Genomic DNA, 19,138 nt, shown 5'->3' on the forward strand with positions numbered 1-19,138 from the left:
ACCCATAAAGTTGAGGTAGCCCTCCCCTCCCAGACTGTGAGTGAGGAGACGGATGAGTTTATGCAGCTGGATGCCACGGTCTATAACGGGCGTCATGGCAATAAGAGCACTCATGTTGGTGTACATCTCTTTGTCCATCAGCCAAAACGCCAGTGACTTGTCCCCAACCAACGCCTAGCAACAAGCATAGAGATTGATAGAGAACATTGTGTAACAAAGAAAACATCAAGTTACACTAAAGTATTTGTGAATAGTGACCAGCAAAATTTGGCTGACCATCATTTTGGTGCAGCTGGTTGAGAAATTTAAAGCGACACTGTGTAAATTTTTTAGTTCATTCTTAGCTAAAAACACCTAGTTCTTTCAAAAATATATGTGCTCATTAATGTATATTTACTTCTTTCAAGTAATAAAGTATTTTCATAAGTTTATAATATGCCATTGAAAATACATACGGATGAGGGGTTCGAATGCCGCTCGCCATGTTGCCCCTCCATCTTGAAAATACATTAGCCAAAGAGGGACATACCCGTAAATTCAAGCTCTGCTTTTCGCGTTTTAACACTCGATGGCACTCATGAACGAGGTCGAACTGGAAGCCATGTTAATCTTGGACTAAATCGGCCACCGTAGGAGTTAAAACGAAATCGGAATTGAGAGAAACAGAAACTAATATTCACTGGATTGTCATATACCTTTACACCGCTAGATGGGGAAAATATCACACAGTGTAGCTTTAAGTTCTGTTAAATCTTTTATAAAATGTACAAATTACTAACCTGGTCGTGGCTCTCAGCGTAAGTGACAGATGCCTCTCCTCTCCTTCTGTTGGTCAGGGTGTAGACAATGTCCCCCAAATCCCAGTCCTCGTCCCAAACTTCCTTCAGGACCTTTGGTGAACAATTAAAGGGATACTTCAGCAGTGCGGTTTGTATCACATTGTATCGCATTCGGCTTTGTATCAGTAGAAACCTGGGAGTATATTCAAATGATTGTGCTTTCCCGTCTCACATCCCCCTGAGACAAGACATTTATGTATTTTATTTCTGTAAAAAATCCTCTGCAGCCAGTAGAGGGAGCTATTTCCGCATGTTTTCAACCCGTCCATGGGTGGTGGGATCGCACTCACAGCGCTCGGCTCAGGCAGCTGCGGGGATTGTGGTGCGGAGCAAAGTGAGTGTTTGAACTTTTTTAATTAATTCCTATGAAAGTTAATATACTGAAAACGTGTCAGACTGAACACGCGCTAAGACTGTATGCCACTCTCGCGATTACCTCAGCTCTCGTGATGAATGTTATCTGACTCCAGCTGCGTTTGTGCTGTGACAATCGCTCAGCTCACTCACATTATATTGAACAGACACGTTCAGTTTTTAATTGTAGTTCTCTAACTGAACTAAATAACTTATGAAAATGAACACAACGGTAGGGGCGTTGCCGCGGTGGCAGAGCCGGCCCAAGCCTTCATGGGGCCCTAAGCAGAATTTTATTTGGGGGCCCCTCTATTGACTATTGTCAATTCTTGATAATAATCGCACACCCATTATCAATTTTATTAGTTGTAGCTGTGTTGCTTATCATGTCTGTCTGTCATGTTTTTACCCTTATACGGTTTTTAATTGTAAAAGTAGCAAACCTACAAGAGTGCTCAGGTGTTTATTTGCACTTTAATATTCAAAGTCTTACAGTACAGTTCAGACTGGGATATGTACGATTTAAACTTTTTTTTTTTTTTTTTTTTTAAGTCTCATGCTAAATATGCTCACAATTCTTTACCCCAGGACTCTTTGATGAATAGAAAGTTCAAAAGAACAGGATTTATCTAAAATAGAAAGCTTTCAAAGAATCATAAAAAAAAGATGTTTACACAACTGTTTTCAACATGATAATAAAAAATAAATGTTTCTTGAGCAGCAAATCATCATGAGAATAATCTGTGAAGGATCATGTGACAGTGAAGACTGGTGTAATGATGTTGAAAATTCAGCTTTGATCACAGGAACACATTACATATACATTCATATATATATATCATAGAAAACAGATATTTTAAAATGCAATAATATTTCACAATATAACTGCTTCACTGTAGTTTTAATCAAATAAATGCAGCCTTTGGTGAGCATAAGAGACTTATTTTAAAACAAGAAATGGTGGATTTCTTTCAAACATTAAGCAGAGCTTTTATTTTGGCGGAAATTCACGCAGAAAGACATTAGTACTTTTATTTGTTGACAACAGCATATTTATAAATGATTCTCATTACAAATTTGGGAAGGCTTTTTGTGAAGAAAGAATTTGCATTCCCAAAAAAAAAAGTAGATAGGCCTAATTTTGAGCGACTCAAACTACAGCACTTGCAGAGAAGCATTTACTGTGAACAGAAACTGGAAGCTATGCTGTAGCTACTCCGTCCAAAACATGCAGCATGTCAAATAAGATATTTGCACTAAACCAAAGCGCATTCTCAAATCCATCCATTCATAAAAACGTTACCGGGCAACTGACGAGTAGCGCCGTTTCAGCTCAGATTTTTTTCTTGCACTATGGACTTTGAACCCTGACGAACAAGCTATAGCAGTCGATGGCACCGCGAGCTCGTGCAGCGCTGTCAGAATCAATCCGTGCATATATTAGAAAACGTAACATTTTGCAGTTTATTTAGTAATTGTTTTAAGTCCATTTTGCGATTTCAAACACAAAGGAACATACAGCGGCAGCAAGATGTCATTTCAAGAGCTCTTGGGGGCCCCCTGGTGGCCAAGGGGGCCCCAAGCAGCCGCTTAGTTCGCTTATGCCTTGGGCCGGCCCTGCGCGGTGGGCAAGTGTTCCAGTAGCGGTGGCTTTGGGAGGAGCCTCGTAGGCCAGCGAGTGCATTCTAGGAGTTGTTGTCTTTCATCCACATGAGCCAAAAATACATTTGCTGTCTTTTCTCAGTCTAGAAGGCACCAAATTCAAATCATTCTTTCACATTTCTACTACACTAATGACCCAGTTTAAATACAACGCTTAATGCTAAATCACTGAAGTAACCGTTTAAGCAAATAAAAGGGACAAAAGTTCACAAGCAAGTGCTATTTAGGTTTTTCCACAACATCAATCATTTTTGGATGAAAAGAACAAAATTAGGAATTGCATAATTAGGATGCAGTATTATGCGAGTAGTTCTAAGCTGAATTTAAACTCACACAGTTTGACCATGGCACTGGTGTGCCAAATCCTCTGTACTTGCATGAAAGAATGCAAACTAATTCAGTAGGGGTAGGATACATGAGTCTTTGAATCGGAAATGACAGGCAGAGCCCTAGGGTGGCTCGTTTTTGTTACGGTGTCAAGTTGAGGTCAGATCTGCATCTGAGAGTCAACTCGGGACAGAACTCAATGTAGCGAGCTCAATAGCCTGAGAGTCCTCTACAGATCAGGTGTGGGATCCTTCATGTGTGAAATCCCAGATTGGTGCCTTGCGTTCGGATGCCTGTCCCCTGGCCTCTGTTTTTCCCATGTCCCGTGTTTTGGACCAGCCTTCTTGAAGCAGAATCTGTATTTAGCGGAAGACCGGCTCATTGACCACATTAATGGTCAGAGCTGGTGAATCCCATTGACTTTGCCAATACCGACCGTAGTAGTGTGTCGGTGATTTGGCACATTTTGCGGGAGTGGGTCGATGGCTATGTTTGGACTCAGTGGAGCAGTATTCAGGTCACCGACTGGATCAGTGCTCTACGATGTCCTCCAATGACTTATTTGAGAATGAGCTCACAATTAGAAAAAGTCGAACCCAAGGATGAAAGTTCTATTCTCAAAAGGTGACCTACCAAACTGTTTCTAGTTTGCAAATGCTCTGTGTTGATCGGACAGGATTTGAGTGGCCAAGGGTCAATGAGCACAGCTGGATAGTAGAGCGAGTCTGGCATCCTGTGTCAGAACACAGGATAAAAGTCTCTGTACTGCTCGAACTCTCTCTAACGAACACAAACACCTGCTTGCTGCGAGACACCTGTTTCTGATTATGAGTATTTACCTCTGGATGTTTTTTCCCCCGGTGAGCATATTCATTTGGCACATCATTCCATTTTATAAACATTTCAGCGCATACTGATAACTAGTCAGGAGGCTGGTGTTTGTTTGGAAGTATAAGGTGAGGGGGTGAGAACAAACAGACAGAAAGAGAGAGAAAGTCATAGAAAAAGTTGCTAACACTTCAAAATATTGTTCCCTGGATTAACCTTGTGGGGGAAAAAACTGCTTAAACCAGCCTTAAGAGGTTAGCTGGTCTTTTAGCTTGGCCAAACTGTTTCGGCTGGTCTGTTTAGCCTGTTTTAGGGGAGTTCTGGCCATTTGTCTGTTGGTCACCCACTGTTTTCTTGGAAACCAGTTAGACCATATGAAGACCAGCTTCCTTGCAAGGCCAAACTGGTTAGACGCGCCCGATATGCCAGTTTTCGAGGGGCTTTGACCATATGTCTGCTTGCAGCCACTGGTTTCTTGGAAACCAACTAAACCATCTGAAGATCAGCTTCCCTGCCTTGTCAATCTGATAGGTTAGCTGGTTTGAAAGGGGTGTTGGGCATTTGTCAGCTGGCCGCCCTGGGACACCACCTACAAAAAAGCAAGACTAAATTAATAGGCTGGGAATCTGGTCATTAAAGCCTGGCCATGCTAGTTAGTTGGGTAGGCTGGTCTGTGGAGCTGCTTAAAAAAATATGTGGGCATTTGTCACTTTAGAAAACCAGCAATACACCAACAATCTTCCCTTAAACTTTTCTCAGCAGTGCATAATTTAGTTTAAGTTCTAAAACCCCACAAATAGAATTAGTATCATAAGTCACAAATAATCATCTATTAATGGCACATACAGTATGTAACATCAGTAGGATGTTAGCACGGCTGTGGAGAGAATTGCTGCGGGGAGCAAAGAGCCAGGAAGGAAGTGACTCTGACAGACCCATCTCTCTCCGCTCCTCCTCTCCTGCTCACCATCATTAGAGCAGAAGGGTGACGGACAGATAAAGGAAACCTTTTAATAACACTGCAACCTTTTAAGAGGGGGCACAATCGACAGAGCCCACAGGCGAGCCGGAGCCAATCAATGTGGCTGTGCCCTGCCATCTACTCTTTCTCTCAGCCTCCCACTCTCTATCCGTTCCATCTCTCTCCCGCTTTCTCATTCTGTCAGTGGAAAGGGAGACATCTTCCACCAACATTTTCACAACGGCTCCTGTGAAACTTTTCGTTTTAAACAGTACAGTTCCTCCTTAATAGGATCGTTCCCTGCTCTCCCTGATGGGACTAACTCTCACTCTGTCATTAGCACCAATGCGTTTTACAGATAAAGGACGAGGCCTGTGATGGGATCGGGTTCCTTTGAGGAGAGATGCATTGAAGCTGTTGTGACATTTTAACAGATGGTTGTTTTTGCTTGTCTTTTTTTCCACATTCAAGTTTTTTTTATAAAAAGTTCTCACTGAGATTAGAAGCGTCTCTCGCTTGGGGCTTTGCTGTGAAGTAAACTGTCCTATGCGTTTTCTCGTCATTTTTTAAACTCTTTATTTTCCTTTCTGTGGCTCTTGAGCTTTACATGATGGCTTGTATGCTTTGCTGTTTCTAGTAGATATTATTAAAGCCCAAACTCGGCCATGTTGCCATTTAAAGTCAACATGAATTTAAAACAGACTATTTTTTCCCTTCTTAACAAGCCAATATCACCCAACTGTGGCCACAAATGGGCGTTATCGTGCAACACGACATCATAACTTTGCGTAAACATACACAACACTTTTTAAAGCCAAGTGGCATGTTATCCTATGGTACTCTTTTTGAGCTATCCGTGTGTATGTCTAAGCCGTGTGATTCCACATGTATGTCTACGCTGAAACGAAACATTATGTGTGTGTGTCCACAATGTAAATGGATTTATAAATGTACTAAAATGTAAAAATGCAGAATGTTTCTTGTGATGGGTAGGTTTAGGGATCAGGGTTGGGTGTAGGCAATCGTTATTGTGATTGACATGGCCAATGAAATGTTTAGAATCAGTTGCAGAGCATTTCCGCTGAACTGGTTTGGGGGGAAAAAAATCACGCATATGGAAGGGGAAATGACATGATAACCAGATACTCATCGCGATTGGTCAATGAGACACTACCAGGAACGCTCAAAAGGCGTTCTTGTTTCATAACGGGAACGCCCAAGCCGCAGCTGGAGCCTTCTCTAACAAGTCCCTGTTTTTATTGTCTTTGATTCATCAATGCATATTATTCAAAAGAAAAAAATAAACGTCTCTGTAATCTTTCATCAAACATTATGCCTTTAAATTATGTATACTGAATTACTTTTCATAAATTACACAAAGAACCTTCTCAGGATGATTTTATAGTATACCTTTTTAATGTGTTTGCATTTTGTACTTTTTGTGACATAACTATTGTAAAGTCTAATTAAAGACTAATCTTGGTCCGAAACTACATAACAGCACATTCTACATTTTTTTTTGCACCACATTAACACTTTTTAGCTCCAACACAGACATCTTGGCTCCACCAAGTGCTAATGAGCTGTAAATCCTTACCACGGATCTTGATGTTCAAGAACGTCTACTCAAGGAAGAATCCTATAAAACTAAAAACAGCATTAATCACAAGCTGAAGAGGGACAGCACACTCATTAATGGTTTTACTGCCTCGTTGCCCTTGTCCTTATATCATAAAAGAGGGGTGACCATGCATGGAAAACAAAACAAAAATGACTTACACTCACATAAAGCGACTTTAAGATTTGCGTTCGTTTTCAAACTAAAGTTGTTTATATATTTAATTAGCACCTTTGTTATGAGGTTATGGTTTATGATTTGCTATTTTAACAAGCACAATAATTCATGCATGTGATACAGCAAAGGACAGAAGGTAGTTCAACATAACATGTTCATAAACATAACTGAACAACAAACCATATAGTGATAGAAACCGTTTGTCCGTATTAGTAATCCCTACTTTATTTTTCAAAGCAGTAGTCCACTCAAAGTCATGCATATTTGGAATCAAACATCCATTTAAAAGAACATGCCTACTTTTTGGGACTTTTGCTTATTCACTGTATCCCCCAGAGTTAGATAAGTCCACAGATACCATTCCCAACTCTGTGCGTCCCATAACTTTGTCTGACGCAGGTAACAAATAACAGATACTGTTCGGTTTCTCATAGAACAGACTACTAGCTTCTTCACTAGACTACTAGTGGCTCTCATAGAAAACATGCATTGACATGCATTATACAAGCAACGGTTGGAGTTAAAATTCTTAATTTATGTTCTACTGAAGAAACAAACACACCTACATATTGGATGCCCTGGGGGTAAACAGATAAACATTAAATTTTCATTTTTGGGTGAACTCTCTCTTTAAATTTGGCTCACCTCACAAAGCCTTCCTCTCTCGTTCAGTATTCACCTATATATTTCCATGGCTGCGATGTAACATTTAATTGCAAAACTATTGTTTATTTTGTAAATAAGGCTTTGTGCTGCACTCGTATCATCCTATTCATGTAAAACAGCAAAAAAAAGAGTGTTTTGGCCGACCACCGTCGGTGCTACTCAGCCACTGCGGTGGTGCGGTTGTCACGTTTACCGGCACAGCCCTATTTGGAACTACATGAAAGCAAATAAATGATGGCAGAATTGTAATTTACGGATGAACAATCCCATTAAATGTGATAACACAGTTAAGAAGTGTTTCATGCCAGAGTCAAAGAGTTTGGCACAGAAAAGTTTCCTTCCCTAGGCAGAAGTTTGAAATCACATGCATTCAAAAGTCAAAACTAGAAGCCGTGTTTATTTTTCTTCTTTTAAAAAAGATCAAATCAAAAGACGGAACGGTTTCCTGTGGAGGGAGTGCATCAGGCCAGCGTGTTACATGCCCTGCCAGCACACTTACACTGCTTTACAAAGGCAATCTGTGAAGATCTTTCCGGTCGAAATATGCTGCAGTCTGCCTGTCTGCCGTCTTTGTTGTGTTGCGCTGTATAATTCATTACAGTTCACTGAATGTGACAAGAACTTGGGCTCATATTTCCTCTTAATATATGCTACACAAAGAAAAATTAAGGAGAAGCGGAGGGAAGAACTGCAGTGTATGTGTGTGTGTGTGTGTGTGTATGTATATATATATATATATATTGTCCAGCAAGCAAACGTGTGGTGAAGCCAAAAAACTGGAATACACCAATAAGCAACATGAAACGCAGAGACATAAACAACAGAGGATCAGGAATAGAGAGGGACTCCAAATATACTGCGAGACAACAAAAGAAAAAGAGCAGCAGCAACAGAAATCTCAAAGCAAAGTGGTTTTCCTTTCCGAAACCATTCCTCCTTTATTACAAGAGACTTTTATGTGATAAAAAGCAAGTTTTTCCATATTTGAGAAAGGGTTAATATGCTAATACAAGGGATGCAGAGGAGACGGAGGCAGAAAGCACAAACTGCTTTTGGAAACTCAAAGTTTCTTGCTCTCACAGGTCCTCAGAACGCGAATACAGTCTTCAAATAAATATGCCACGCTGAACAGCAATAAGAGATGCGCAAAGTCAGTGCCTCTGAGCCACAGGGTGTAAGGATAGGATTAGAAACATGAGTCCCGGTAGGATGGCTTTAACACAGAGATTCTTAGAAGATGTAGAGACGGCGGGAGTCTGAGAAGAGTCTTTTGTGAAGCAAGGATGAGATCCGACTGTAATCTGTCTTTACAATGGGTTTCTGCTCTCATTTAGCAGTTCATTTGCTCTTTCAAAAGAAGACGTCATCTTTTCTCATAACGTATGAGCTACCCTGCACAAAGCACATTAGTTTGAAATTGTGCTCTTTTGCGAAAGTATATTACGGGTTTGCATTTATGCCTTTGGAAGATGATTCTATCCAAAAGTGCTTTCAAGGCAGGCATTTGTGTTAGTTTATGTTTCCTGGGAAGTGACCCCTTGACCTTGCTACTGCTGTTATATAATACATACTATATGTACAGTATAAGCAAGTGTAACCATTACCAGATCTACCCGTTCATGCATTTTAAATGTGTAATGGCAGGTTGAAATGCAGGAGCAGATGAGTCTATGTTTGTGTTTATGAGGAGAAGAGCATAAATAGACAAATCAATAGATGATAAGCTGCTGTGTCATCTCAACAGGACCGGCCAACTCCCAGAGGCCAAAAAGGTCAATGCACATACAGACTATACAAGTCTTTAAACATCTTCTCATCCAATCAATATTTAGAGTTTCAGATTTTTGAGTTTAGAATATCTTCATGTGTTGTGTATGTGTAAGGGTTTATTTAGATATAGTCTCCCTTGTATGGAAGCTTGTTTTAGGAGGGGTTACATTGATGCCGTGACCCAGATGAGAGTGAGGTTAAGGAGGGTGAGTGTAACGGAGGCCAGCTAGTAGTTGCTGTGCGAGTAAACCTCACTCCTCTGACCTCAAGAGGTGCTCTAGTGCAGGGGCTCCAACCTTTTTTCATTTGAGAGCTACTTTTTAGAAATGAAATTCGCAGAGACCTACTCATATTATACAATACTTAAAACTCACACCAATTTAAGTGTATTAAATAGCAAAAAAATAAATAAAATAAAAATTGGATGCAGCTAACAACTAGTAATTGGTGCTATGGTCAGCTATTTTTAGACCAGTCACTTGGGCAACTAATGTGGTCCTTGCAGGCTACCATGTTACTGACTAGAGGTCGACCGATATCGGTTGGCCGATATATCGGGCCAATTTTTGTCCGTTTTTAATATATCGGCATTGGCTGATATCCGCGTTCAGTAGCGCCGATTTAAAGTCAGGCACTTCCACGCTCAGCCGTGTTATTTGTACAGTGGAACAGCCGCTGCTGGTGCATGTGAAGGACCCCAAGCCAAAACATTTGGAAAACAGTACTGGGAGAGAAAGGTAAGGCTCAAATTCTGATAGTTCAAAGTCCTATGACCATATAATATATTTACAATTTATTACAAGCAAGCTATTAAGTTTTGCTTCACTTAGTGAAAGAAAAAACTAATAGGATAGTACCGTCAGGAACTGGCATTACGCTACTTCTGGCTGATGGTTTGTTTACTTACCGTAAATAACTGCTCATATTCGGACATAAGGCAGCACTCACATACATTAAACAAAGTTTACAAAGAGAGACCGTTTTGCCCAAGTTTTTCTTTTATCATCACTGTTGTTTTAGTGTATAACTGAGGAGCCAGCACGAGTATCCATCGACAGAAACATACATAAAGCATTATTGTCAAGTTATAACCCATATTAAAGATGCATCATCAGATGTGAGATGAACCGCAGTGCAAGTGCGTCCCGGCACCTTTCACACGGCATTCCTGCTCGGCACCCCGGTTTGCCCTGGTTTTTGTTTAGAACTATTGAGAGCGCTGTGACCATGCGCGCTGCCGCGAGATGACAGAATAACAGATGCCGCTGTTATCCAACTGCTCTGGTTTTAACTGTTATGCCACACTAAATGCGGCAAAATTTCAACAAAACTTGTTCAATACTTACGGTCGAATGCAACGCACCGTGTGTGTGCGTGAGTGAGAGAGTATGAGTGTGTGTGTGTGTGTGTGTAAGTGTGTGTGTAAGAGACGCACGATAGGCAGAGGGAGAGCTAAATGCAGCTGAACATTTATTAACGAATATGCGTGCGCATCTTTAAAATAGCGTTAAAAAATGAATGAAGAAGCAATATGTGGTGGCCCGGTGTTGATACTGTGGCGTACCGCCTCAAATTAGTCTATGTGTGGGAAACACTGAGATAAGCAAAAATTACGAACTGTTTCTTTGCATTTATTTTACATAAAATTTTTTAAAAAAAGCAATTCACCTCATTAATATGTGCGCTTCCATTAACTGTATAATGTGAATAAAAATGGATATCAGACTAATAAAGTTCATAATAACTTTGCACAGTTATTATCTTCATTAAAGCTGCATAATGTTAACTTACAAGAATATCAGGGTTTAGCATTGTCCTTGCATATTAGGCGTTTTATACCTTTGAGTTTCAAAACAGTGTTCAATAAATAATTAAGTTTAGAAATTTTGTGCATCCACTTATTATTAGTGTGACATTTTATCATACAAATGAAGGGGAAAACTTCAAAATATTGGCCAAAAAAAATCGGCAGCACATATCGGCCATCGGCTGACCCTGACCTCTAAATATCGGCATTGGCTATAGAGAAAACCCATATCGGTCGATTTCTATTGCTGACCCCTGCTCTAGTGACTGACGGTTGATGTGGTAGCCTTTAGCCTCCTTGTTAGAGCGTCCGACTCTCATGCCGGCGGACCCGGGTTCGAGTCCCGCTTGAAGTGGGCGGTTCGAACAGGAGGGGTTATTTAGAAGGTCAAGCTTTCGTATTCCAAAAAATATGGTATCCTAAAGGTTTGGACAGGGGGTGGAATTTTTTTCCTTCCCCGAACCTAAAACCCACTGGGACAAATTCTGCACGTGGATCATGAGGCGACTGCTGCTTGCGCTAGGACCTACAGGCTTTAGCTTCATTTTTGATTAAATTATTCTTTAATTGATTAAATATTATGCTGTGTATATATTCCTTGAATGCATACTGCAGTCCCTTGTCTTGCTCTCAGATATTTCAACCGTTCGCCAAAAATGAATAATCTCCCTGTGAATGTCTGACACCGGCGGATGCATACTGTAATATACATTTGATTAATAGGATTTTCTCAAATGTTTAATACAGATGCGAATTGTTGACACTTAGGAATGAGATTGCATGGGTGCTGGAATCAAGATTGCACTTTTAACAATTAATCGCACAGCTCTACTCATTACTGAATAAAATATGAAAACGGAGGCTGGCTTCGGCTCCTCCCTGTATTTTAGTCTGTTATTCATTAGAGCGTTAGAAGCAGAGGACAGGGTGTGTGCATTTTTATTGCGATTGTCATGACATCTACATCTGTGTAGTTAAATGCAGTTTACATTATATGATGCAGATCACGCAGAAAGAAAACGATTGCAGTGCCATGTATCCGGCAACACTGAATATGATCTCGCGATTAAAGCCTATTAAACAAATTGTAATTAACAGAGACAGTTAAGATGCATGAAAGGGAGAGATAAGAGAAAACCAAGTGCTGACTGTGCCTCCCTGCCATCGTGAGCAGCTGTGATTCCTCATATGTCCAGTAGAGGGAGGAATGAGTACATGCACATTACAGACTTTAGAACAGGGTTCCTCTAATTCAGTCCTCAAGGGCTCCCACCCAGCAGGGTTTAGCTCCAACCCTGATAAAATACAACTGAGCAAGGTTTAATCAAGGTCTTCAATGTGTGTGTAGCCTATGTAAATATACATTCCAAAGGCTACATTCAAATTGCTGTCATGTTAATGTTCATACAATTTTTTTTTATTTTTTTTTTGTGGAAATCAAAAAAAAAATCAAACTTGTCATGCGGTCGTGTTCTCCAGTTATGAGGGATATTCACTTATTTGAGGAATTGTTTATGATATTGATTTTGTAGTTATTGGTCCTGCAATGCCTATTGATTAGTTGATTTGAAACACTGATTAAGAGAAAGCTTGATCATAATGCAAGGCAAGCACAGCACATAAACCTGTCAGCAGCATTCAGCATGGGACTTATTTCAAATGGGTCACCTGGGGTTTCCTAGACCTAGACCTCTCTCGGTACCACTAGTTCAATGGTCCACTTTAGATATTCTATGCAACTACATGTCAACCACCGGTCATTAGAGTATTAGAAGTCTGTCTGCTTAATATCTGCTTCCACTTTATTGTGACTATAAGTAACTTTCCAAGTACATGTCAACTTAATCTACTAACCCAAACCCTAATCGTACAGTTTACAACACACAAACGCATACTCTAATGACTGGTAGTTGACATGCACTTGCAGTTACTTATAGTTAGTAGAATGTCTAAAGTGGACCATCGTAATAGAGTGTAACCCTGGTCACTTAAAAATCATGATGGAAATTGTGGCACACATCCCAAGCTTTCACCTCTATACCTCTTTGTGAACGCATGCAGAAGCTAATCAAGAGTTGAAGCTTGAGAAATGGTACTGCTGGCACAACATTTCTTCTCCTTCGTCATACGTTTACAATAGTTCCCATAAAGCTATTTACCAAAACAAACAGGAAGTTCAACCGTAGACTTAATTACTGGAAACACAGCTCCCTGCAATCACACACAATCAGTGCAGAGCAGTTCAGTTCAGTCTGATGGGAAGAGAAAGTGAGTTATCTGCTTTAGTGATAATCAACCTAACCTCCAATTTTCTCCATTTTTATCTAAAATTTCTCCTCTTCAGACCACAGGAAGAGAAATAAAAGTATATTGATACATGATTCATCCACCGGAAGCTGAACTAAAACTCCAATATGCTCTAATGAGGATGCCAAAATCAGAACAACTTCCCATCACAATTATGCATTATGAGCTTTAATTGTTCCTCTTGAGAGCAAACGAGCACGAGGGTGGTGTGTTGACGTGAGGGTGGGGGTAATGGAAAAGTATTAGATAATTCAAGTTAATTTGCTTAAACAAATTAATCAAATCAACAGCCACACGGAGCTCAGCACCAGGATATGAATTAAACAAATAAGGGTTGTGGAGTGCTTTTAGCCAGAGAGGCCAGAAGGATATTAATCTGTTTTCTAGTAGCGCTGCTGGTAATTACACACGATGGCTTTATTTGCCATCATGACCTCTTTCTTCCAGAGAACACAAGAGATTGCTCGCACATACGACTCACACTCATGGGTAAGCAAACACTCACAACTACACACAGATAAAAAAATAAAAAAATAAAAAAGATCAAGCGCACAACAGACTAAAACCTTCTCGCAAGGACCCACATTAAGTGCTCATGTAGTTAACAACATGCATAATGCATACCATGCAATAAGGTCTAAGAGTTTGTGCTGTACTGTGAATATAACCATGTTAGCCATGGCACACAGTGGACAGCCTTACTCCTTAATCGTTACTTCATATAAAAATAAACACATTTTCTTTAAACGTGAGAATAAATAGATTATACAATAGCACTATGCTAAATAATGTGTGCTCTGCAGCCATTGTGGTGGAGAGGTGTCATAGCTAATATTTATGCCTGGTGGTTAGTTAGCTAGTTAGTTAGTTAGTTAGTTAGTTAGTTAGTTAGTTAGTTAGTTAGTTAGTGTGACACTGTGTGTTAGTGTATATGTGGACACAAGTTTGAATCTGACAAAAAATAAACCTCAAACACAACACAAACAAAATGCAATATGAACAAAACGTCACAAACACAACAAAACCTCAACTTAACACAACATGAACAAAACCTTAACCCAACAATAATGCAACGCTAACAAAAATCACAAACAAAACCTCAACTCAATACAAAAAAGAAAACAGAACCTTAACTCAACACAACAAAATGCAACATAAACAACACATCACAAAAATGTTTAACTCAAAACAAAACACAACAAAATGCAACATGAACAAAATATCACAAACAAAAACTAAACTTAAAATCAAAACAAAAAACAATACTTAAAATGCAACATGAAGAAAGCGCGTCATGAACAAAAACCTCAACTCACTAAAAAAAATAAAAAAACTCAACTCAACACAATAGAAATGCATCAGGAGCAAAACCAAAAACTTCAACTGAAAACTAACTAAACTCAGCACACCACAATGGAAAGGCATAATGAACAAAACATCAAAAACAAAACTAAACACAAAACCTCTGGACCACATTCCCAAAGATTCTCTATTAGGTTGAGATCTGGTGACTGTGGGGGCCATTTTAGTACAGTGAACTCATTGTCATGTTCAAGAAACCAATTTGAATTGATTCAAGCTTTGTGACATCAGAGGATGGGTACATGGTGGTCATAAAGGGATGGACATGTTTAGAAGCAATAATCAGGTAAAATGAAAATCAGGTAGGCCGTGGCATTTAAACAATGCCCTAAGGGGCTTAAAGTGTGCCAAGAAAACATCCCCCACACCATTACACCACCACCATCAGACTGCACAGTGGTAACAAGGCATGATGGATCCATGTTCTCATTCTGTTTACGCCAAATTCTGACTTTACCATCTGAATGTCCCAACAGAAATCGAAACTCATCAGACCAGGCAAAATTTTTTCAGTCTTCAACTGGCCAATCTTGGTGAGCTTGTGCAAAGTGTAGCCTCTTTTTCCTATTTGTAGGGGAGATGAGTGGTACCCGGTGGGGTCTTCTGCTGTTGTAGCCCATCCGCCTCAAGGTTGTGCGTGTTGTGGCTTCACAAATGCTTTGCTGCATACCTCGGTTGTAACGTGTGGTTATTTCAGTCAAAGTTGCTCTTCTATCAGCTTGAATCAGTCGGCCCATTCTCCTCTGACCTCTGGCATCAACAAGGCATTTTCGCCCACAGGACTGCCGCATACTGGATGTTTTTCCCTTTTCACACCATTCTTTGTAAACCCTAGAAATGATTGTGCGTGAAAATCCCAGTAACTGAGCAGATTGTGAAATACTCAGACCGGCCCGTCTGGCACCAAAAACCATTCCATATTTTATATATATATATATATATATATATATATATATATATATATATATATATATATAGGGAATGTGATTTTAAGTGATAATGCACAGACAAACACTCATATGATATGTATCAGTTAAAGTTGACCTCTCCACCCAACAGAGAGCAGCAGACATTATAACTGCCTCCCGCTACAGCCCACAAGATACTCACTCACATTGTGATCTAATCTGCTCTTCCGTTAAAACTTAATTTACATTTCTTTTCTTCAGGAAGTATGACTGTACTCTCGCTCTCCTCTCTGCCCCATGAATCAAACGGCATCATTAATAAACCTATTGATTCCACATATTAATGTATTCATCAGCGAATACAGTGAGAGAGAGAGAGAACAGCTGCTCTCTTTATGGAAATCTCTGAAGATTTCATTAGGTTTTGGGGAGGTTTCATTATGGACTGTGGCCCTCTTCTCCTCCTGTTTCCCTCCACTCTGTTCATCATCTGCATTATCGATTCGAAGCGGCGGACATTTTAATTTCACAAGCGAGCCACGCTCAGCCGACCTCCGTCACAGCGCAGCGCGCAGCTGAGAAGCCCTAACTCTGTTTGTGAAATACAGGAGGGGAGGAAGAGAGAGTCAGAAAGCGAGAAAGAGATGGAATTCAGTAGTAAATCGGGGGGAGTTTGCCCTTTGGAACACCCCATTGTGAAAAAGAGAGTTATGGCACAGAGGGGTGAAGTGTGGACATGGATTTCTTTGTCTGAGAGGGTCACAGAAGAAGGGTTGCTGAAGTTTGTCAAGGGATAAAAAAAAGAAAAAAGAAGTTCATCCAAAAATGAAACTTCATTTACTCACCCCTATGTTGTTCTAAACCCATATGACTTTCATCAAAAACTAACATGAAAGTACTATAATATTGGTTGTATAATGGTTGAAAGTACACCGATAAGGCACAACATTATGACCACTGACAGGTGAAGTGAATAACACTGATTATATCTTCATCACAGCACCTGTTAATGTGTATATTATGGATATATTAGGCAGCAAGTGAACATTTTGTCTTCAAAGCTGATGTGTTAGAAGCAGGAAAAATGGGTAATCGTAAGGATTTGAGCTAGTTTGACAAGAGCCAAATTGTGATGCTAGACGACTGGGTCAGAGCATCTCCAAAACTGCAGCTCTTGTGGGGTGTTCCCGGTCTGCAGTTATCAGTCTCCATCAAATGTGGTCCAAGGAACGAATAGGGAGTTGCAGCCAAGGCTCCTTGATGCACATGGGGAGCAAAGGCGGACCTGTGTGGCCAGTCAGGGTGCCCATGCTGAACCGTCCACTGCCGAAAATGCCAACAGTGGGCATGTAAGCATCAGAATTGGACCATGGAGCAATGGAAGGAGGAGGCTTGTTCTGATGAATCATTTTCTTTTACATCACATGGATGGCTAGGTGCATGTGTGTCGCTTACCTGGGGAACACATGGCACCGGGATGCACTATGGGAAGAAGACAAGTCAGTGGAGGCAGTGTGATGCTTTGAGCAATGTTTTGCTTGGAAACCTTGGGTCCTGCCATCCATGTGGATGATACTGACACATACCACCTACCTAAGAATTGTTGCAGACTATGTACACCCTTTCATGAAAATGGTATTCCCTGGTGGATGTCTCCTCTTTTAGCAGGATAATGCACCCTTCCACAAAGCAAAAATGGTTCAGGAATGGTTTGGGGAGCATAAAAACAAGTTTAAGATGTTGATTGTCCTCCACATTCCCCTGATCTCATCCAATCGAGCATCTGTGGGATGTGCTGAACAAAAAAGTCCGATCCATGGATGCCCCTCATTGCAACAGGACGTAAAGGATCTGCTGCTAACATATTGGTGCAAGATACCACAGCACACCTTCAGGGGTCTAGTGGAGTCTATGCCTCGACGGGTCAGGGCTGTTTTGGCAGCAAAAGAGGGACCAACACAATTAGGAATTATGTCAATGTTATGTCTGATCAGTGTGTACTGAACATGATAGTCTCTTATGCTCAAGTCTTATAGTCTTATGACCAAGGCTACATTTATTTGATTAAAAATAGAGTAAAAAGAAAAATGTAATTTATTCCAGTGATGCAAATCTGAATTTTCAGCATCAATACTCCAGACCCTTCAGAAAACATTAATGGCACAGTATGCAAGTTTCGCCTCTAGAAGTTGCTTATTCAAAAGTGTAGCTTGCTGATGGCATGAATGAGGCATGAATCATGGGAGTCGTCGTCATCACCTCCACAGCCGATGAAAAGCAAATTCGATGGGACTCAGGAACAAATCATGTTCATGGATGATGTGATGTATTAAAGTTGTATTAAAGGGGGGGTGAAACACTCAGTTTCAGTCAATCTCATGTCAATCATTAGTACCTATAGAGTAGTATTGCATCCTTCATATCTCCGAAAAGTCTTTAGTTTTATCATATTTATAAAAGAAATATAGGCTGTACCGAGTCTTTCCGGAAAAAACCGAGCGCCTGGAGGCGTATCGTGTGGGCGGAGCTAAAGAATGACAAGCGCGCAAAGCGGTGACGTCCTCAAGCGTGGAGAAACCCATCTCTATCTCAGCTAATACAGATAATGATCCACAATCAAATCTGAGGCTGAAATAAATTGAACAGGAGAAACGGCAACATCAGGATGTCCGTCTCTGTGGTATGTACTGTATTTAGGGGCCTTTGTGTGCAGTTTATGAGGACATGATTCGGTTTATGGACTATTGTATGTGACTAGACCTTAGAGGTAGCAAGCAAAACGGTTTTGCACGTCAGAGTCAGACTAGTGTAACGTTATACAGAACAACAATGGAGTAACCGTTAGCGCATTTGAATGACGAAGCACGCGATCGTATCGTTTACTGATGTTTACTCATGCGACGGTAAGTTAGCCAATAGCAGAGACATTTGAAGTTGATTTACTCACCGGCATCTTCCAAAGCAGGACCGCTCTGTCAAAAACACACTTCTTTGGTATGATTTGGTGAAGTCCTGTGACAGCAGTGACCGTGGAAATCCACTTTGCGACGCGACTGAAGCGATGCCTTGAAGCTTCCCGTCATTTCTGCGTTCAAATCGGTTCAAATGCAGCGCTGCCTTCCCAGAATGCTGTGCTGAAGCGTTGAAGTCGCTCGACGTCACCCATAGGAATAAAGTGGAGCGCGGCGCCACATAAGTGTTCACGGACAACTGGATCTGCACCTTAGAGACTGTTTACGCCGTGCATTTCCTCTCTCTCCCTCTACTCACGCGCGCGCGCACCCTACCGGGAGAAGAGCCCGTACGGCCCATACAAGGACCTTCCGATCTATTTAACGTCAAGTCGAGCCATACTCGAAAAAAACTCGCCGAAACTTGTGAGAAACCGGAAGGAGTATTTTTAACACAGAAATACTCCATCAAACGTCCAACATTAGTTTTTGAAACTTTGTCTATGTTTAGGATGGGAATCCAAGTCTTTAACAGTGTAAAAAGCTCAGTATGCATGAAACAGCATTTCACCCCCCCTTTAACATTACTGTGGTATGAAGC

General features: G+C 40.7%; 1 protein-coding gene across 1 annotated transcript in view; it reads right to left on the reverse strand.

Annotated features, from left to right (window-relative positions):
- gbe1a (glucan (1,4-alpha-), branching enzyme 1a) overlaps positions 1–19,138 on the reverse strand; it is a 195,728-nt gene that overhangs the window by 47,858 nt on the left and 128,732 nt on the right. The window contains exons 11-12 of the mRNA XM_067434224.1: positions 780–890; positions 3–174 (exon numbers count right to left, since the gene is read on the reverse strand). Coding sequence (XP_067290325.1) covers positions 3–174; positions 780–890 — 283 coding nt within the window. The remainder of the gene's footprint in view (positions 1–2; positions 175–779; positions 891–19,138) is intronic.

Source organism: Pseudorasbora parva, chromosome 23, assembly GCF_024679245.1.
Source record: "Pseudorasbora parva isolate DD20220531a chromosome 23, ASM2467924v1, whole genome shotgun sequence".
NCBI lineage: Eukaryota > Metazoa > Chordata > Actinopteri > Cypriniformes > Gobionidae > Pseudorasbora > Pseudorasbora parva.